The 20986-nt window shown below is 36.5% G+C and overlaps 4 protein-coding genes across 6 annotated transcripts; 1 reads left to right on the top strand and 3 right to left on the bottom strand.

Moving 5' to 3' along the window:
- The first annotated feature begins 2945 nt into the window (after nucleotides 1–2945).
- On the top strand, nucleotides 2946–9588 carry LOC120268930 (alpha-glucan phosphorylase, H isozyme). Its single transcript, XM_039276198.1, has 15 exons — nucleotides 2946–3191; nucleotides 3277–3456; nucleotides 3629–3805; nucleotides 3892–3977; nucleotides 4669–4858; nucleotides 5249–5341; nucleotides 5484–5668; nucleotides 5758–5875; nucleotides 5955–6086; nucleotides 6567–6785; nucleotides 6871–7074; nucleotides 7919–8077; nucleotides 8421–8684; nucleotides 8788–8978; nucleotides 9124–9588. Exons 1-15 carry the CDS (start codon nucleotides 2967–2969, stop codon nucleotides 9248–9250), a joined length of 2550 nt encoding a protein of 849 aa, XP_039132132.1. The 5' UTR covers nucleotides 2946–2966; the 3' UTR covers nucleotides 9251–9588.
- Nucleotides 9589–9795: 207 nt separating this feature from the next.
- Nucleotides 9796–10747, bottom strand: LOC120268705 (steroid 5-alpha-reductase DET2). The gene has a single exon (XM_039275996.1). It carries the CDS (start codon nucleotides 10655–10657, stop codon nucleotides 9869–9871), a length of 789 nt encoding a protein of 262 aa, XP_039131930.1. The 5' UTR covers nucleotides 10658–10747; the 3' UTR covers nucleotides 9796–9868.
- A 450-nt stretch (nucleotides 10748–11197) lies between these two features.
- Nucleotides 11198–13452, bottom strand: LOC120268293. Of its 2 annotated transcripts, none has more exons than XM_039275738.1 (4): nucleotides 13174–13452; nucleotides 13002–13094; nucleotides 11592–11732; nucleotides 11198–11484 (listed from the first exon to the last, which is right to left on the bottom strand). In XM_039275738.1, the coding sequence occupies exons 1-4, from the start codon at nucleotides 13399–13401 to the stop codon at nucleotides 11443–11445; spliced, it is 504 nt and encodes a 167-aa protein (XP_039131672.1). In that variant the 5' UTR covers nucleotides 13402–13452; the 3' UTR covers nucleotides 11198–11442. The 2 variants fall into 2 exon arrangements, with proteins under 2 accessions (XP_039131672.1, XP_039131673.1); XM_039275739.1 differs by having other exon boundaries at nucleotides 11592–11729; nucleotides 13174–13448.
- Nucleotides 13453–13921: 469 nt separating this feature from the next.
- Nucleotides 13922–19437, bottom strand: LOC120268976 (acetyl-coenzyme A carboxylase carboxyl transferase subunit alpha, chloroplastic). 2 transcript variants are annotated; one of them, XM_039276253.1, is made up of 11 exons: nucleotides 18933–19437; nucleotides 18547–18621; nucleotides 18295–18402; nucleotides 18041–18201; nucleotides 17607–17721; nucleotides 17320–17474; nucleotides 16393–16444; nucleotides 16232–16300; nucleotides 15736–15813; nucleotides 14426–15647; nucleotides 13922–14271 (listed from the first exon to the last, which is right to left on the bottom strand). In XM_039276253.1, exons 1-10 carry the CDS (start codon nucleotides 19257–19259, stop codon nucleotides 14436–14438), a joined length of 2352 nt encoding a protein of 783 aa, XP_039132187.1. In that variant the 5' UTR covers nucleotides 19260–19437; the 3' UTR covers nucleotides 13922–14271; nucleotides 14426–14435. The 2 variants fall into 2 exon arrangements, with proteins under 2 accessions (XP_039132187.1, XP_039132188.1); XM_039276254.1 differs by having other exon boundaries at nucleotides 13922–14232.
- Nucleotides 19438–20986: the final 1549 nt, after the last annotated feature.

The raw sequence follows: 20986 nt of genomic DNA, 5'->3' as shown, positions 1-20986 counted from the left end.
CCAGGATAATGCCTAGATATTTACTTATTCTTATATTTGCAGAAGAGGATTTCCTTTTGAGATTCACAGGCTTGGAACTTCATGAAAGCTTTGATGGTATTTATAACCAATGTTAAAGAACTTTGTTGTCTTGTTGTATTGAATAGGTGAGAAATAAAGTTTTGCTTTGCTTGCATTCCAGTGCTTAGTATGTGACTGAGGTAAAAGTATTACGTTTATTTGTCCCTCAGAATACTTTTTTGGTGGTGTACACGTTTTCATTTTTATCTTTCATGAAAACTATGATTTTTGTGCTAATTTATCGGTGTTTTATTGCAAGAACATATCATACTTGGAAATCTTTTGAAGGCCTCATTTTTTGATAGAATGAAAGTGGAAATCTTTTGAAGACCTCATTTTATTAATAGCATAAAACTGCAATTTTCTTTATTCATTTTTACCCTGTTTTCTTGGTAGCTCTGCATGATGAAGCATTCCTTTTGATCATGGCAAAATCTTGAAATACTCATGACTGTCTTTTGAGCACATGAAACCAACATCAGGCAAAGCATTGAATAGCTCTTCACTGTAGCTTGTATGAATGTTTGAATGCCTGTAACTGGGAATGATCCTTGAAGGCAGAAGTCCTATGTTTCTTGTGTACGAACTTATATATTTGTATTGCAACTTAGCATCATATATCAGATATAAACCTCTTGATTTAACTTAATTTGCTCTTAATATATATATATATGTATATAATATATATAAGCAGTACATGCTTACGGCTGGCCAAGGAGCACTGAGACAATGTCCTGGGATTGACAACAAACCAATGGTGCAATTCAAAGACTAGGAGTAAAGTGGGGTGGAAAGTGCTCTTTGTGATTGCACCTTTGCATTCTTCATGGAATGTGTCTATGCCTGGACCCCATGAGCCAGTTGGTGCTGCTGCTGCTGCTGTCATCTCTTTTAACAGGTATTCCGGCTTCGGAAATTGCGGTGTTTCTTTGATAAATATTTCCCTTCAAATCTTTCAAGTCATGAATTTTGAATTGAACACCTTCTTGCATTTCTCATGTCTACTTCTGCATTAATCACTAGTTATTCTGCATGAGTTTTGTATAATCAAGTAAATGACAGCAAAATAGAATTATCCATATTGTCTTAAATTTTCTTTGGCTTTATGCATAAGATTTCTTGTGGTTGTACAACCAAGTGAACAGTGGCAAATTGTTGTACAATGTACAGTGTTTATGCTTCTAAATAGACGCCTGTTTGTTGTTCCTGTACAGTGGCATTTGTAAAGAATTTTTCATGACCATTCCCATTGAGAATTCAAGGTTTTGTTCTTGTACTACAATTGAGTGAACAGTAACACCTGGTTGTACTGTACTAGTAATGATGTTGTTTGGGAATTGCAAGTTTGCTTCCATATGAAAAAAATAGTGAATGTACTGCATTTGATCTTTTATTTTTCATCTCGATACAAAGTATGTGGCTTAAAATATTGCAAGGTGAGAAACATTTCTATATTTGTGCTAATTTTCATTTAGCTGTACTTTTAGATTCACATTTATGCCGGCTCATTCTTGTTTTGCAATTGAAATGCTATTTAACCTATCAGTCCTATCCAATTTCTTTATTTGATATATCAGTGGACACCAATTTAATTAATAAAACATTTAGTAATGAGGATGAATTAATTAATTCATCATATTAATTTGAAAATGAATACACATTGAGTCATTGACTCTTACTGCTATATAATTCTGAAAAATAAACAATTCCCATTTATTTTTCAGAATTATATACAATAGAAAGAGCATTATTTGAAATTCTCCAGGTTGTCTCTTCACCACATAACACTCATAAGCACACAGTTTGCATGTTTGAATTAAGTTGCAACAAGTGTTAGGCTTCCTAGCCTTTTGACTCCTTCTAACAAGGATGGCCATGCATGCCTGCATGCATGGTTGTTACGTGGCGTCTTAATTAGATCAATAAAAAGGGAACCTATTGATTAACTTGTTTCATTGACAACAATGGCGAGCGCTCAACAAATGAAACAAGAAGAGAAGAGCAATGCAGAAGGCAAAGAAGATGTTAAACTCCCAACAGAGACCAGTCCTTATGTGCAGTATGATACTATAGAGGAGTATAAAGCTCAGGGTTATGGTGTTCAGGGCCACCAAACTCCGGTTGACCGGCCACACCACGGCGGCGGCACCGATGCTCCTACACTCTCCGGCAGTGGCCTTTCCCAGACTCAAACTGATGCTATTGATTTCATCAATCGCCACGGTGTTCCTTAATTGTTTTTTTTTTTTTTCATTCTCTCCTACGAAAATTAAGTTGGCTTAAGTGCTTCTATGTTTTGTTTTTTTTTTTTAAATTAAATGTAACCAAAATTTTTCATTTTGATTCAAAGAGCACAGGAGCAATTTGCAGTTTTGATTGGTTTTCTTATTTTTATTAACTAATATTTTTAAGAGCCACGAACTTTAAACTAATTCAGCATTGGGCTTTTAACTTGTATTTACGCCAATGTAAAATTTTAATAGCATTATAAAATTAATCATTGGATAAGAAGATGAGCTTCTATTAAAACTTGAGTCATTATCCATGATAGGAAAATCATATGATTCATGTTTAAATTGAATCAAAATATTTAAAAATCAATTTATTTTTAAAATGTTTAAAAAAATTCGGCAAAAATCAAATCAAGAGAGCCGGAGAGATAATGAAATGAGTGCACCCAACTCACCGAAATCTTATCATCATTTGAGTCCAAATCGTTCTTGACCGTCCGTTCTAAACATCCAAATATCTAACCATCATCGCTAGTCTACAAAACCCACCACCTTTTTCGGATCTTTCTTCACCTTCTTTCACGTGACTCTCACGTGATTCTTTCGCTTGTTTGGCATGAGATCCATCGCTTCATAAATATCACGCGGGCTTTTTTTATCGATCTCGAAGTTCATATGTTCATCTACTTGAAATTCATGGCGAGCACGAGGAAGGAGACTCATGCCGCCGACGAGACGCCGCCCTCCGCCGTGGGGTATCCATTGGCGGAGAAAACCTCGGAGATCGCCGCAAACATAGCCTACCACGCTCACTACACCCCTCACTTCTCTCCTCTCAAGTTCGATTTGGAACAAGCGTATTATGCCGCGGCTGAGAGCGTTCGTGATCTTCTCATCCAGGTGGTGTTTTTTTCTTGATTGGTTGATTTTATTGTTGTTTTGATTGGTTTGTGGTTGTTGATTTTGTTGTTTTGAATCTCTGCAGAGGTGGGATGAGACTTATGTTCATTTCCACAAGGCGGATCCCAAGCAGACTTACTACTTATCTATGGAGTATCTTCAAGGTCGTGCTCTTACTAATGCTATTGGAAACCTTGATCTTGTGCAAGGTTATGCTGATGCTTTAAATCAGTTGGGGCATAAGCTTGAGGAGATTGTAGAACAGGTTAGTTTTGATTTTGTTTAGCAATTAGATTCTCTCTGTTTGTAATTTTGGAGGATCATACTATGAATATTTATATACCTTCTTGCCTTTGTTTTTTTTTTTGTTTGGAGTTTTATCATGGATGAATTGGAAAGCTTATGAGTGGTATCATGGAATTTAACTTTTTTTTCAGGAAAAGGATGCAGCTTTGGGTAATGGAGGCTTAGGTAGGCTAGCTTCATGCTTTTTAGATTCAATGGCAACATTGAACTTGCCTGCATGGGGTTATGGCTTACGGTACCGATATGGTTTGTTCAAGCAGCGAATATCCAAGGAGGGCCAAGAAGAAGTAGCTGAAGATTGGCTTGAGGTATTATTTTAGATACATGCCTAATGTCTTCTGTTGGTACCTCTTATTAACTAAAGCTTTGTTCTTTCTGGTGCTTCCTTAAACAGAAATTCAGTCCGTGGGAGATTGTGAGGCATGATGTCACATTTCCAGTCATATTCTTTGGCCATGTTGAGGTTTCTCCTGATGGATCGTAAGTTTTAGATCTTTCAGAAGAAATTTACATATATGGATACCATGTCCATCACTTATGTAGACCTTCTCTGTTGATGATATGCATTAGTTAATCATTGTTTGGAAGTGGCATTTGCCGTTAAAGCTTAACAGACACTTATCGTATCAGCTTATGATATATAAACAGATTAATCTAACACATCCAATCTAATTTTTGTAGCCATTGATATCTAGACAAATTTGGGATGCCCAATATTTCCCATTGTTGGAATTTTATGACACCAACTTGTATAGGTGTGACTGGAAAGTCCTGGTGAAATGCTTTCAGGCTTGACAATGAGAACTTTGTCTTATTTAATCATTTGTTCAACATTATTTATTAGGTCAGCAAGACAGATTTGGATTTTATTGTGGTTGTCAAAGGTTATCAACAAATTAGTGATCTTTTTTATTTGTCAATATGTTATTTCGGTGTGTACCCCAACTCTTAAAACACCTCCAATGCAGGGAGCATCTCTTTTTTATTTAGAGGTCACTGTGGTACCTGCAATTATGCGGTCTAAATGAGAAACTGCTCCAATAATCCTGTATCTATTATTACCAGTGGGGAACTGGGATTTTTATTTTGTTCTATGTTATTTTTAAAGCTTATATCTTTTAAGAAACTTGTTACGTTTTCCTTCATGCTTTTTTATGCCTATTTTTTGCAGTCGACAGTGGGTTGGTGGTGAGGTTCTTCAGGCACTGGCTTATGATGTACCAATTCCTGGATATAAGACCAAAAATACTATTAGTCTTCGCCTCTGGGAAGCCAAAGCTACTGCTGATGATTTTAATCTATTTCAGTTCAATGATGGACAGTATGAATCTGCTGCTCAACTTCACTCTAAAGCCCAGCAGGTTTGTTGATCTGTTGGCTTTTTTACCAAGTCTTTTGTTTAAACATGGCTCTGCGTAGATCCTAGCTCTCACATCTTTCTGGATTCTCTATCTTAGTGGTTATTAGTAATGATATTTCTTGATGTTATTTGCCTAAAGAAAAAGATTTTGATCAAAGTGCTTCCTACAATTTAGTGTGTTTTACATTCTTATGGGAAGAAGGATTATAATTTTGCAATAGAAAGAAAATGACTTAGAACTTTATCATATCTTATATTTTACTGCTATGGTTGTTTGACACTGTTCTATAAGAGAGGAATGAGCAATCTGACACTTGGTTTTGAGTTTTCCATTTCTTTCTTTGCTTATATTAATTCTTGAGGTAGTGCATAACAATTTGTGGTTGTTTAGATTTGTGCAGTTCTGTACCCAGGAGATGCTACTGAGAATGGGAAAATCTTAAGACTGAAGCAACAGTTTTTCCTTTGTAGTGCATCACTGCAAGTATGTTATGTTCTTTCTCTGTCTACATGAAATTGCTTTCTGAGAAATTATCAAAGCTCAAGTTAATATTGAATCTGCAATGGCATGTAATCTCTGATATGTTTTGACTAAGTGACCTTTGATCCTGAATTCTGGTATGCAGGACATTATTGCCAGATTCAAGGAGAGGAGAAATGGTGTAGGTTCCTTGCAGTGGTCTGAATTTCCTAGTAAAGTTGCAGTTCAACTGAATGATACCCATCCAACACTTGCCATTCCAGAATTGATGCGATTACTTATGGATGGTGAAGGACTTGGTTGGGATGAAGCTTGGGATGTGACAACTAAGTGAGTTAAACTGTTATCTTAATCTCTTTTCCAAGAAAATTCATCTAATATGCTAGCCTCAGTTCATAAATAAAACCTTTCCACTTCAGGACTGTTGCCTATACAAATCACACAGTTCTACCAGAGGCATTAGAGAAATGGCCAAAAGCTATATTAGCAAAACTTCTCCCTCGTCATTTGGAGATCATTGAAGAAATAGATAAGCGGGCAAGCCATCGTTCCTCATCTCTGGCTTACCTTTGTGTTTATACTTAGCATATGTGTCTGACATTTGTTTCTTGGGCAGTTTATGGCTTTGATTCATTCCACCCGAACTGATATGGAAGACAAGCTCTCCAACATGCGGATCCTGGATAACTCCAATCCACAAAAACCTGTTATACGCATGGCTAATTTATGCGTGGTTTCTTCACATACTGTAAGATCATCTTTTTTTTTTTATTACTCTCCTAATCAATGGTCCTGCATAAGTAGATTGTAATTGCTAGAAGGAATAGGTCAAATGAAACTATCATCAGGACAAAATCTTGGAAGTGGCCATTTTTCTCTAACTGATCTAAAACTTGATGAAAATCCAGCCATACTTTTTTTTTCTGAATTTTAGCTCTTTTTTAATTAACAAAGAGAATTTTTCAATGCCATTACTGGTAACATCTTCCAGCATAATCATATAGGAATTCCATCCCACCTGTCGCAAAGTACCATGTAGTTGGTTATGTTGTTGATTCTGGTTGCTAGTTGGTCATCTGTAATATTACCAGCTCCAATCTGTCAATTGGAAGTTTTAGAGGAAAAATTTCGAAACACACGCAAACACACGCTTATTTTGCAGTTTGAATTGCCATACTACAACTTATGCAGTAATTATTGTGATAACACTTGGTGGTTCACTTTATAGGTAAATGGTGTTGCTCAGTTGCACAGTGACATCTTAAAGTCAGAGTTATTCGCAGACTATGTCTCTGTATGGCCTACCAAATTCCAGAACAAAACCAATGGCATCACACCTCGTCGGTGGCTCCGTTTTTGCAGCCCAGAGTTGAGCAACATAATCACCAAGTGGCTAAAAACAGATGAATGGATCACTAATCTTGATCTCCTTTGTGGACTCCGTCAAGTATGCTGGCACACAAGTTTGATTAGAAATTAAAAATTATGTATGCCAACTGACATAATCTTCTTTGGTGTATACCATGGAACAGTTTGCGGATGATGAGGCACTCCATGAGGAGTGGGCTTCAGCTAAGATGGCTAACAAATCTCGGCTTGCACAATATGTGCTGCAAGTTACTGGTGTAAGCATCGACCCCAATAGCCTCTTTGACATTCAAGTGAAGCGCATCCATGAGTACAAGAGACAGCTGCTAAACATTCTGGGTGCAGTATACCGATACAAAAATCTGAAGGTACAGTCAATTTCTGATTATGATTTTTCATTGCTCAATGTCTTTAGTTGTCCTGCATGGAGATCCACCTTGGTATCATGTGAGTAGCTATGTTATTTCTTTTTATTTATTTATTTATTTAATTAATCTTTTCTTGGACCCCGTCTAAACCAAATTGTGTTTGTCTGAATTTGGGTTAGACTTGCTCATTCTGTGCATTATGATACTGTTAGGTTGGGTTGGATCACGTCACATTTGTGTTTGGTCATGTTAGCTAGAAGAAGTTAAACATGATAGGCTTCTATGTTGGATTATGTCAAATCAACCTTGTTCAAGTCACAATGCTCTTGGGCCCGTCTAAACCAAATTGTGTTTGTCTAAATTTGTGTTAGACTTGCTCATTCTGTTCATTATGAGTACTGTTAGGTTGGGTTGGATCATGTCACATTCCTGTTTGGCCATGTTGTTAACTAGAAGAAGTTAAACATGATAGGCTGCTATGTTGGATCATGTCAGATCAACCTTGTTTAAGTCACAGTGCTCTTTTTCTAATGAAGTACATGTGTGATTGTGAGATTCCTACAGATTAAATAAGCAAACAATTTTTTATCTGAGCTAGGTTTATGAATTTGTCAGCATCACGCTCCCATTCAGTGAAGTTGAATAATTCTGCTTCACAATTGAAGGGACCCTTTGAGTTACTTCCCTGTCCTATTCCTTTGTGTTATGAAGTTAGTGCTATGTGACAATGAATCAACTTCAAGTCTATGCCAAACTTGAGTACTCGTCCGAGTGCCGTTAGTGAGCTTCTGAAGTTGCTTTGGGGCATTCTCCTGGTAATGACTAACTGAAGTTCTGATTATAGGAAATGAGCATTGAGGAGAGGAAGAAAGTGACTCCACGGACTGTCATGATTGGAGGGAAAGCATTTGCAACATACACCAATGCCAAAAGGATTGTCAAGCTGGTTAATGATGTTGGTGCTGTAGTCAACAATGATCCCGAAATTAGTAAATATCTGAAGGTAGTATTCTTTTAAATTAGTAAGTTATGAATAGATTAGTTCGATTTTGTGAATATATGCTGCAAAATATTCAAACTGATTGATACACATGCTCAATGTAATATTACTTGGTGTTTTTTATTTCTTCATTTCTTTTTCTTTTTATTTGTTACTTGGGCTATTTAGGTTCACTTACTCCACTTCACCTTGAATTAATGTTTTTATATTTGCAAAACTTTACTGTCCGACACTCTTTAACATTCTGCATACTATTACTATTGTCCATTAGCATATGAATTGATTGCCAGTTGTGGAGCAATTACAGTCCTGATGTTACCTCTATATCACTGTGATGATTAACCAGGTTGTCTTCATACCAAACTATAATGTATCTGTGGCCGAAAAGCTCATTCCTGGCAGCGAGCTCTCTCAGCAAACCAGCACAGCAGGTATGGAGGCAAGTGGGACAGGCAACATGAAGTTTTCTCTCAATGGTTGTTTGATTATCGGAACATTAGATGGTGCAAATGTTGAAATTAGAGAAGAAATAGGCGAAGAGAATTTCTTCCTTTTTGGTGCCAGAGCAGATGAAGTCCCAAAACTACGCAAAGAGAGAGAATTGGGACAGGTAAACATTAATTGATTACAATGATATGTGTTACCAGTAAAACAATGCAGATGAAATATTCAAATTATCAATTGCCTTGTCTCATCCTTGTTGAATGTTACAGTTCAAACCAGATCCAAGATTTGAGGAGGCGAAGCAATTCATAAGGAGTGGTGCATTTGGCAGCTATGATTACAACCCTCTTCTTGATTCCCTGGAAGGGAATTCTGGTTACGGCCGTGGTGACTATTTCCTCGTCGGTCATGACTTCCCTAGCTATATGGATGCTCAGGCCCAGGTGGACGAAGCTTACAAGTAAGATAACATGTTATTATCAAACTGCAGAAGGATGGTGCACTTGCACAATGCCGTATTGCCGTGCCGTGCCATGCCATGCCGTTGTAGTGAAGAAGCATGAAATTATCGTCGGCTTTTAACCGATGTTTTCATTGTGTTACAGGGATAAGAGGAGATGGTTGAAGATGTCTATCATGAGCACAGCAGGCAGTGGGAAATTCAGCAGTGATCGAACCATCAGCCAATACGCTAAAGAGATTTGGGATATAAAAGCTTGTCCAGTTCCTTGATTTGGTCTTCAAATATACAAGTTCATAAGCATGAGCCTACCATTTATGTATATCAATAAATAAGGTCGAAAAGGCGGAGAAAATAATCAGCCATTGCCTTCTCATCATTCACATGATACACTCTGGAGGGTGTTTTATCTATCTACTTTTATATTTAATGTTACTTCCCTTAATGGGTTGGTAGGTATCTCATGTAAAAGGAGTAAATCCTGTATCTTGTCAGTTATTATTTATAGAGACTTCTTGTAATGGTGAATGCATTATCTTATTTACATATGTAAAATATGTATCATTTGAATTGGAAATGAGAAATAATGGTCTAAACATTTTTTTTTAAAAAAAAATTAGTCATTTATTTTACATGTTTGTCTTATAAATAAAACTGGAGTACAACACATAAATATTAATTAAATACAGTACAATTTTATAAATTTTTTTTTGTTTTAACTAAAAACCATAGTTTTACTGAATAACAATACAACAAAAGTTAAAACTATTATTTCTTTGAAGTAAAAATACTGATGAAAATTACTCTAAAAATTATCTGATTTGAATGCAACACAACATTCGGCGTTCATTTATTATTAAAAATAGGAATAAAAGCGAGAGAACAAAACATTAGTAGAAGAAAGGAACAATGGCTTTACGAGAAGACGGGTAATCAGAGCCAAACTTCTCACAATACCATTTATGATGGGCCCGGGCCCTAGGCCCAAGGTTAGAACAGGTATACAAGAAGAAGGCCCATGAAGCCGGAGACCAAGCCACAATGGCCCAGCCCAACCATTCCAAGGCCTCACCCATGTAATTAGGGCAGCTCACAAACTCAAACAACCCACCTCGCGGTATCTTGTACCCGCCACCTTCCTTCTTAAGCTTCACCAGCGCCAAGTCAGCCCTAATGTTCACTCTCATCCCCAAAAAGAACACCGCCATCCCCGCCGCAACCCGGAACCACAACCTCCATCCGTACTCCGCCGTCGCTGATCCGGCGTAGTGGGATGCGGAGCGAGCTTGCAAGTAAGCGTTGAGGAGGTTGAAGGAGAAAGCGAAGAAGGCGATGGAGAGGGGAAAACCGGGATTGGACTTGGAGGTGGAGGTGAAGAGGAGTCGGAGAGGATAGATGAGGGTGCGGTGGATGTAGTGGAGGAGATAGAGGGAGATGACGATGAGGGAGAGAGGGTGAGAAGAGTGGCGGCCGAGAGGGTAGAGGAGAACAGTGAGCCAAAGGGTAGGGCTTTCCATGAGGAACCAAGCGAGGGATGGGGGGAGAGTGGGGCCCCAGCCAGAGCGGGCGTGCTTGCCGTATGGGGCTGTGAGGAAGTGGAGGGAGAGGATGGTGAGTGGGCACATGATGTATAGGGAGATGAGGGCTTTGGAGAAGATCTTCTCGTCGTCCCACGCCATTGATGGCGATTTCGAGCTCGAGAACGAGAGAGTGGAGTTTTGAGAGCGTCGGTGAAAAACAGTTGACTAGTGGGTGCTTGTGATCGTACGCTCTTATTCTTTTAAAATAATAAATAAATAAATAAGTATTTTGATTTAAAAAAAAATTAAAGCGGGTAAAGAAAGGAATTGGATTAGTCGGCAATAATTTTTTTTTAAAAAAAATAAGGATTTTTAAGTTATCACATAAATTGTGAGTAGGGTATGTATTTTTTTAAAAAAAAGATAAATTATAATTTTATTAAACCGAAAAAAAATGATAAAATGTCAAAAACCGACCAAAAATCTCAGAGTGAGTTTATAAAATTTTTTTAAAAAAACAAGAGCAAAAACAAAGACAATAGAAAAACTGAGCCAGGAAAATACCAGCCAGACACAAGCCTGCTTGAGCTTCAAATTGAAATAAATTATGTAACTTTGTAGAAACATTTTTATATTGAATGGAAATATTTTTTTTAAAAAAAATAAGTTTATAAACAAATTAAAATAAATATCTATGAATAAATCTAAACAGAGCATAAACTTGATGGGAATTAGATTAGACAACAATGAAGTCTGATATACACCGCGTGGAATTTAAATAGACGAGAAAGAGAGAGAGAGAGTCTGCTGTCTGAGCAAACATTCCAAGAGAAACACATTAAAAATGACCAGGTAGACAACTTTTAAGGAGCAAACAATGAAGCGAACACAATGATATGTTATTGCCAATGAGATCTCAAACTGTGACCAAATGCTGCTGGTTCTCAGGCATCACTCCGATGTGGTTTGTTTGAAACAGGGATCACCTAAAAGAAAGTGAAGTGAATCAGAACCTTGATGATTATAATATATATATATATATATATACAAAAGATGGAAGAAAAGAAAGCTAAATGTAGATTATTTGATGTACCGACTCAGCAGAAGGAATCCATTCATTTGTTGCAGGATTACACATGGAGGATTTATGACCATCAGTAACATCAGAAGTTGGTGTTAACTCAAAGCAGCTGTCGTTTGATTTCTCCATCTTGATGAAACCTGTTCCAGTCTGCTAAGAGAAATGCATGCATATGGAGATGTGAGAAAATTAGGGTAAAATTTTTGCTCCATCAAAAAAAAAAAAAATCCAGAAAAGAGTTGGAGAAGGATCTTAATAGCTAATATAGAGTTCACTAGGGACAACAATGTCGATAGATATAGATCCTAACATTTAACTATACACTCCTTCCGCACCGATTAAAAAAAATTGGTTAAAATTAGTTGGTTATCTATACTATTTTATAAAAAATTCTATTACTTTCGAAAATTGCTCCTATTTGAAACTTCACTAAACGGAGTATATAATTTAATGCTTAGTTGATTGTGATTTATTAAAAATTGTACGAGTACATTAAATTAAAAGGTAAATTTGAAAAAAATTATTTAATGCTGCACAAAATTACTAATGTGACAAGTAAAAAAAAACATAGAAAAGCTTCAAAATATAACAAGTAACAAGTAAAAAGGAATGGAGCGAGTACTATAGAGTGATGGATGTAGGATAGAACACCTAGATTACTCCATCAACTGAATTATTTAATAGTAGAAGAGTTAAATAATGTGCCAAAAGGTACTTAACAATGTAGAAGTAGCAAATGAATGATACATAGGAAACAAAGATTAAAAGGCACAAATAACAAAGTACAACCATAAGAAGTTACAAAAAAAAAAAATTGCAAAATGGAATTCTTCTGACAGAGTCAACAGGCCACACAATGAAACCTCAATTTTTATGAACAATCAAAACCAATAGAACAAATCATGCATTTGCACTAACAATGATCGGATAAACTTTTGTTCACCAAACAGACAACTCAACTAATTGATAACCATTAACTTTTCTCAAGGTCACCAACAACTCAAAGGATCTCTCAAGATTAACTTGAAAATGGTTGTTCAGCTTGCACAAATATAAAACTCACGGAATTTGAAGAAAGACTTAAAAACTAAAGCTTGCACGAAAAATTGTAAATTTTTATCAATTTAGTAGTTGCAACACACTGCTCTATAGACATCAATTCAATGAATCTCCAAAACAATCAACCAAACTACCAAATTTATCACATGTCCTGAATTCCTTGTAAAATTCAAGGAAAAACATTCTCACAAGAAATTTCGCTAAAATTTACTCGCTTATTCAACCAAAACCCTAAACAATTATTCCAACTCAAAGCTTTAAATTAGCAAAGTAAATCAAAATTGAGGAGTTATTTAACATGATCATCAGAGTAGCAGAAAGAAAGAAAGAAGAGGAAACCAGAACTAGAAAAGAAAAGCATACCGTGTGGTGCTCCTTGTCAACTCCATTGAGATCCGTGTAGTACTCCGTCTCCACGTACTCCTCCGAAGGCTCAGTCCCATTATAAACCAATTTCTACATAGAAAACCCCATCAGATGAGAATTAAAACTTAGATCTACAAAACGAGAGAACGAAAGGCTGGAGAAGAAGCACCTGAGGATGAGATTCGAGCTCGCGGAGCTTATCGAGCTCAGGGATAGAAGTCTGATCGGAGGGTTGGAGGGCATCAGAGTAGACCGAGGAATACTCGCTTCTGGAGGGTTTGGTGTGGCGCTTGGGGGCGATGCCCTCGAAGTACTCGCGCGTCTCCTCCTCTATCTTCGCCTCCTGCTCCGGCGGCAAGTGCGCGTCGCTCCGATCGGGTCTCGCCATTGCCGCCATCTCTCTCTCTCTCTCTCTCTCTCTCTCTCTCGAGCTCTGACTCTGAGTCTGAGATCGAGAGATATTTTGGTTGTTCTTTATAAACAAAACGACGAGAAAATATCGACCAAGCTTATCCGCAAAAAAGTGAAAAGATTAGGTGGTGGTATGGGTCCCACAAATAAGGCGCCAACCAATATACCATTGAACTCGAGCCCACTGGTTTATTTGGACTTTTCTTTGTAATTTTTCTTTTTTTTTTTAAAAAAAAAATATATTATTTTAAATAATTGAAAATTTGTGATATTGTTAATGAGGTTTTGTTAAGGTCAAATCTAAATAAATTTTCGGTGGGTGGGAGTAAGTAATGAATTGGTTTTTTTATATATATTGTTATGAGACGACTATTTTATATTTTAGATGAATTATCTTTCATAAAGAAAATTGATGAATAATAATAATAAATTGATGAATTTGTATTTTAATAAATATGTCTGTTTTTTAGACATACACTGGTAGCAATAATATAAATGGCACCAGATTGGCAGCAAGCATTGCACTTTTATTAAGCACGCAAAAATTAGATGCTTTCTGTTTGCATTTAACTCACAAACATTGAAAAATGTCAAAAAAGAAAAAAAAAGAAAAAGAAAAAAGGAAACCAAACTAGAGTTTTGGGTGATTAATGAAAAGCTTACAAGCTAGTGCACTTATGAATTAAACACCCAAAAAAGTAGTTGACCTAATTAAGAGAACAGCAGCAGCATGACGCTGACTACAAATCCTTGTTTTTGACTTCCTCTCTTTGTAGATCATCTGTCATATTCTGGAGACGAAATTAGCTTTTGTGACCTGAAGCGTTTGGAATAAATTATCAGCCGACCTACTACACTGAAAGAACAAGGGAAACAGAATTGATCATCAGTTGAAAACAAATTAATGATTTGTGTAAGGGTAGAACATAGAATTCATCAATGCAAAATTTTCGCAAAGACGTGAAAATTAATCAAAGTAAAGACGAATGACCGTAAGGAAAGTTACTCACCTAACTGTGATTAATCAATGTTTGTTGCGCCAACATTGGCCTCGACCGCAGATCCTCCTTTGAGAGTATTCTGCTTCAACCCTCCATTTGTTGAAGAGCTTTGCTCAGACCCGGCTGAGGAAGATAATTTGGCACTGGCAATCTCCTGTGTCACTTTCTCATACTTGTTCAGCAATGATGGTGTGCTAACGCCAGCCATGAGACTTTGTTTAATCTGCTGCTTCATTTCATCAATTTTGGCTTTTGTTTTCTGATCAGGTGATTTTCCTGCCCTTGTCACTTCCAGTTTCAGCAACTCTATCTTGTTTTTCAGATCAGTTGAGTTGATTACTTGTTGCATGCGCTCATCTATTTCACCATTTAGTTCGTCAATCTCATCTCTCAAAGGGGCATACATCGGTTGATCAAGAAGGCTCTTTGCAATAGCTGCACCTCTCTTTGGGGCCACAAGCTCAACCTTCAATTGCAAGGAGTTTAGTGCATTAGCCATTTCAGATTCAATTTCCTTCTTTACCATCAAGATGTTCTCCTTCAGGTCATCATCTAGCTCAGATGCCTTCGAAACTCCTGCACCAGCAATATCTGCCCTGAGCTTGTCCATTTTCTCCTTTACATCAGGATGGTCCATGACCTCTTTAAATGCTTTATTGATTTCCTCCTTCATTGAGATGGCCTTCTCATTTCCCTCAGAGATCTTTTGTGCCTTGGACAACTCCTTAAGCATATTGAGCTTATACTCTAAACTTGCAAAATTTGGGCTCTCCGATAGACCTTGTTTGAACTCCTGCTTCAATTTCTCAATCTCCTCTGTCAGACTTGGATCAATGAGTTGGTCCTGGGAATCACTTCTCACTTTCACAACCTCTGTTCTGAGCATCTCAAGCTTTTCATGTAAGCCCATTGATTTAGCAGCCTCAGTGAATTCCCGATCCACCTCCTTCTTCAATTTCTCGATCATCTCATTAAGACTCAGTTCGGGAGGCTGAAATGACGCATCTTCCTTGGATTTTTGTATTTGCTGTCTCAGCTTTTCAACCTCCAACTCCAAGTCAGCATCTGAAACTGAGGCCTGCTCATCCAGTTTAACAATTGGCTCATCTTTCTTCTTCATATTTACTTTCTTTGCAGGATCTACATTGTCACTTTCTAGAAAACCTCCAAGCTGACGAAACTTCAGCATGCGATGATTCAATAATGTCGGTGTGTCCATCTCCAGCAGTTCCTATATGAGAAGGAGAAACATGAATTACAACAGTGACTAACACAATAAACCTCCAAGCATATTTAAGTCATGTGCAGTTACTACATACATCCATTGCTCCCATTACTGCAATCTTTATCTGCTGTGAGGTCCAAGAATGGTCAGTATGTGCTCCACCAAGAGGTTCCTTTAGAACAGAATACAACTTTTAGAATACATTAAACACATGGCTCAATACTGTCAATAGTAAGAGGACATTCCAAATTAAGGCCACGGTTTTCACACTTGTTCATTTTTGACTTTGCTCAATTTAACTAATGTGAAAAAGAAAATGTTGTTTGATCTATGATACAATTGTAATTAAAGAGAAGAATGCTTTATGACCATTTTAGAGACCAAGAGGCAATACGTTACATTTTTATGCACCTTTTTTTAAAAAAAAATTAAATCCTTAAGGTGAACCAGAAGGTTCGCTGTCATATAGCATTCCAAATTAATACTCTCTTCTTTTTTTCTTTTTTTTTTTTTGCTTCCAATAATTGGCACAAGGATTTATGTCAAAAATGATATTAGATAAAGATGATGAGATATCACAAAAGTATTACCGGAATGATTCCATCAGCAATCTTCAGCCTGCATAACTCATTGGCTGTTATCTTCAATTTTTCAGCTGCCTGTAGAAGTAAAGGAACATAACATTTAAAACTTGTATTGCTGAAAGATATAAACCTTAAATGAGCCAAAAATAACTAAATAAATAATCAACCTTAGGGGCTGCTTTGGCACTCTTCCACAAGATGGCAGCACATGCCTCTGGGCTGTTTTAAAATAAAGCAAGGCATGACAAACATAATTAGAGAGCACACATATATCATTAAGCAAAATGAATCATATCAAATGAGAAGATGAGGACAGTGGAAACATCTTAATTCATACATTTCACAATAAATGACAAAGACATTCAAGCATATATACCAGATAAATATTGTGTTAGCAGATGCCAGATGCCATTAGTGTTATAATCAATGGAAAATACTTAAGTGAGACCCTCTAGAACTTAAATGAGTGAATTTGGAAATTTTACTATCTTTGGTGACTGACAAGTCTGAGCCTAAGCAAATCAGAAGAGAACACAAGAATAACATTAGCATATAGAGTTGCATACCATAAGTATTTACACATTTTCAGTAGTCCAACGAGGAAACACTTTTATGCATTGGCCTTTCACTTCAAAAGTCATTTTCATTGGACCACTGAAAATGTTATTGGGTAAGCATATAAATTCACATGCATGAGGGTTTTTTTTTTAAAAAAAAAGTTACTTAAATTTCAACCGATCAGCAAGTGGGAGACACATACATGGGTAAAAGCTCCATCTACAAGAAAAGCCAATTGACACTGACTAACAACCTACATACATTTACAACGGTTCCATATGCCTGTGACCCACATGACCATTTGGTTGTGAACACAAGCAAAAGACACATTAATGCTATTCATCTGACATGAACAAAACCATAAAAAATTTATGGTATACTAGCAAGTCTCATTCATTTCTATTTTACTCATAGTTAAGCATCAGGTATGCAGTTCGGGCCTTCAAAATCCAAATGCACAATTCACATGACCAGTTAATTGCCACCAACCAAGTTTCCCAAAGTACAATGAATAAAAGGTCACAGTATTAAATCACCTGGCAACAAAAAAGACTGCATTCTCCATCATCAACAATTTATTAGCACATCCAATTGCGAGGGCACCACCAGATCCACCTTCCCCAATAACAACTGTGACTATTGGAACTTTCAGGCCAAACATAGACCTGAGGTTATGAGCTATTGCTTCACCCTAGATAAATAAAATACCAATCAGCCCAATGGAGAGCAACTATGGCTGATAATATGTTACTGCCCATGGGACCTGATTTTTTTTTTTAATTAACTTCAGGAAATAAAAAAGAATAGCAAATGCAAAACATACTTGACCTATCTCCTCTGATTTGAGATCTGCAAAAGCCCCTGGAGTGTCAATGAATGTGATGATAGGGAACCCATGATGATCAGCATAATACATCATGCGCAAAGCTTTCCGGTATCTGTAGTGGTATCAACATTAGTGCAAAATTTTGAGGACAAAAACTTACATTTACTGGACATAAGAAAATTACGGATTAATGGAAATACTCAACCAAGCTGACACTCATTTAACACTCCTCTTGATTTCAACCTGATTGACTGATTACCGCCAATCAAAAAAAATCAAAATGAACATTGTGGCAGAAACCAAAGTTGACAACATTGTAGGATAGAATAGTTTATGCCTAGCACATGCAAATGCAAATAGAATTGTTCGTACAGTACAAGTTGTATAAATATCTTTTGATTATTTACTGCACAATTTTCAAGATTACATACCCATGAGGAGTAGGCATCCCAAAGTTACGGTGGATATTCTCCTTTGTGTTTCTACCTTTCTGATGGCCAATGAACATGTAGGTTCTGCCTTCAATGCTTCCAATGCCAGTCACAATGGCAGGATCATCATAACCAGCACGATCTCCATGGAGTTCAACCCACTGTTTGGTTGGGAAAGGAAACTCACATATTCAGGGACCAAGATAAGAAGGAAGTTTGAGTTCCAAGCAACCAGTCATTGAGAAGAATCAAACCTTGTCCGTAATGCTTAACACATGATCGAGAAAAGTCGGCCTATTAGGATGGCGAGCAATACTCAGACGTTGTATAGGAGTTAGGTGTGTATAAAGATCTTTGAGGGCCTATATCAGATCACAAGTCATCAGGATAACAAGACGCATATAAGAGCAATATAGAAAGAAGCTATACTATAGCTGACGGAACAACCACTTGGAACCTAACAAGTACATTTAAGTAAAAGTTTCAAAGTTATAGAAAGTTGTAACCTGCTGATACTTGCCCTCCAGAGATACAATTTGATCGCTGAAGTCAAGACCAGTTTCATCAGCCATCTTTCTCACCTGCAAAGAAGAATAAAAAGATTGGCTTTTATTGCGAAAATACCAGATAAAAAGAATTAAACTTTCCATTATCCAATAATGAAATAGTTCATATCTTTCAATTTCCACAAGAGAATAAATTCAATAACCAAACTGTTCATTCAAACGCCAAAACTAATAGGAATCTAAAACATTCCTACAACTAGAACAATCACGGATTAAAGCAAGCAACTTAGCATTTTAAATCAAAAACCAATGCAATCAAATGATAAATAAAAGAAAGTAGGCCCAGATCGCAATTAAAGAAGTAACAGGATCGCAATATAGCTTACATCGATAATTTTCTTCTGGAGATCCATGAGAGGTTTCTCAAACGGAAGAGTGACAGGCTTCGGCTTCTCCTTGAGAGGCTTGAAATGAGAGAGATAGCTGAGAGGCCCAGCCTTGGAATTGGGGTCAATCTCATCAGGCCAGGGATACTCATGCTTCTTCCCCTTCCGGATCTTGGCCACCACTTTGACAGAAACATCACGTCGCCTCCCTGGCACCATCACCATCGGCGATCTCCCCAGCAATCTAAGCGGCGCGCCCGCAACACCATTGCGCGAGCTGCGGAGGAGATCCGCAGAAGCAGAGCCTGGGAGAGAACCAGAAGCCATTGAATGAGGTGAGAGAGGTCGAGATCTGGAGGAACGAGCTGGCAGAGAGGGAGAGGGAGAGGGAGAGGGAGCGGGGAGCAATGGGGTGTATCTATGGGAGGGATGAGAGCGGAGGCATCGAGGAGATCGACGAAGCCACAATGGCTTCGATACTTCCTATGCTTTGAAATCAGGGACCTTTTTGCAAATTTCTCTGAAACTATGAATATTTTTTTTATTTATATTATTTATTTCGCCGCCTTCTTCGGTTTGGCGGTTTTGGACTTGGTTCGTTCTATCATGAGCCTTTTGCCTTTCAAATGGGTTCGTGTTAACTGGTTGGGCTTAACCAGTTCACTTCATCCGCTCTATTTAAATTTCAAATGGGGGTAAATTATCTCATGTCTTTAATTTTAGTAGCAAGTTAAGATATTTCAAATTTTGTAAATTAAATAATAAAATTTTCATTTATTATTTATATCTAAAGAGCTGGAATTAACCTTTCGCCGAAACTAGTGATGGCATAACTTGTAGTGTTGATAGGTTTATACATGAATCAATGCATTTGTTAAAAGCTCGAAAATTTGACTTATTAAAGGTTTGGTTCAATTTGTTTATTATGATAAAAGAGTGATTGTTGTGCTTAATTTATAAACTCGTAAAATAAACTAGTCAATCCTAAATACTACCAAGTTCGCCTTATTGAGGTTGATGGATAACTCATTTATAGTAATCATCAATAAGCTCATTTATAAAAAATTATTTATAAGAATCATTAATAGAATAGTATCATTTTGTATATCACTTATATAAACCATTTATAAAATTGTTTTATAGTATTATTGACATATTTGTTTATAAAATCATTAATAATAATGTGTCACAAAAATATTACATGCCTTTCTAATATAAGTTTAAGGCTTGGCTTGAATTATAAATTCTTTTGCCTTTAATGATCATGTAAACAAGCTTAATTGTTTTTTTTTTTTTTTTACCTCAAAGGATCCTCAAGTTTGAATCAAGCCAAGTTTAGCCTTATAATGATTCATTAAACAAGTTTCTAATGACGCTTTATTGAATTAACAAATAATAATAATAATAGAGCCTTATTGAGCTAATGAGCCAAACTCAAACCTTAGAATTTCTTAACAAGTCCATTTTGTGTTTGACAAACGAAGCTTGAAGTAGGCCTAAGCTTGGCTCGTCTCATTTACATACATAATATCTAAGCTTGCATTTTTTGTATGTTTTTTTAACAAATAGACGATGAAACGCCTCTATTTAAAAGAACTCAAAAATATATATAGTAGATGTATCCAATGTTTTTCTTTGTCTTCTCTTTCTTTTAATATGAACGTGGTTTATCCAATTTTTCAAAAAAAAATTCAAATTATTTCACAAAATGTTTAGCTTTATTAATAATAATGATAAATCAATAATATTTTTCATCGGCCTATGAGAAATCATTGGATGAACGCTTTTGTACATATATATATATATACATTCAAATGAAACGGATAATTCCTATTTTGATAATATATAATTAGCAATGCATGTATATTGATTTTGGTCTTAAAAACGTTTTTTTATTTTTTTATTTGAGAATTAAAGTAAACTTCCTCTTAAACTAGTTTAATCAAATGATGCCATCGCTTGGAAGTATTCAGCCTCCCTTAATTACTTTGGTAAGGCTTTTCTTTCAAAACGCACACACAAAGAATATCCAAACTTTCAAATTATTTCTCAAA

Source organism: Dioscorea cayenensis, chromosome 9 (assembly GCF_009730915.1).
Source record: "Dioscorea cayenensis subsp. rotundata cultivar TDr96_F1 chromosome 9, TDr96_F1_v2_PseudoChromosome.rev07_lg8_w22 25.fasta, whole genome shotgun sequence".
NCBI classification, from domain to species: domain Eukaryota; kingdom Viridiplantae; phylum Streptophyta; class Magnoliopsida; order Dioscoreales; family Dioscoreaceae; genus Dioscorea; species Dioscorea cayenensis.
Note: the sequence above shows the minus strand (reverse complement) of the source record. Positions and strands in the feature narration are given on the sequence as shown.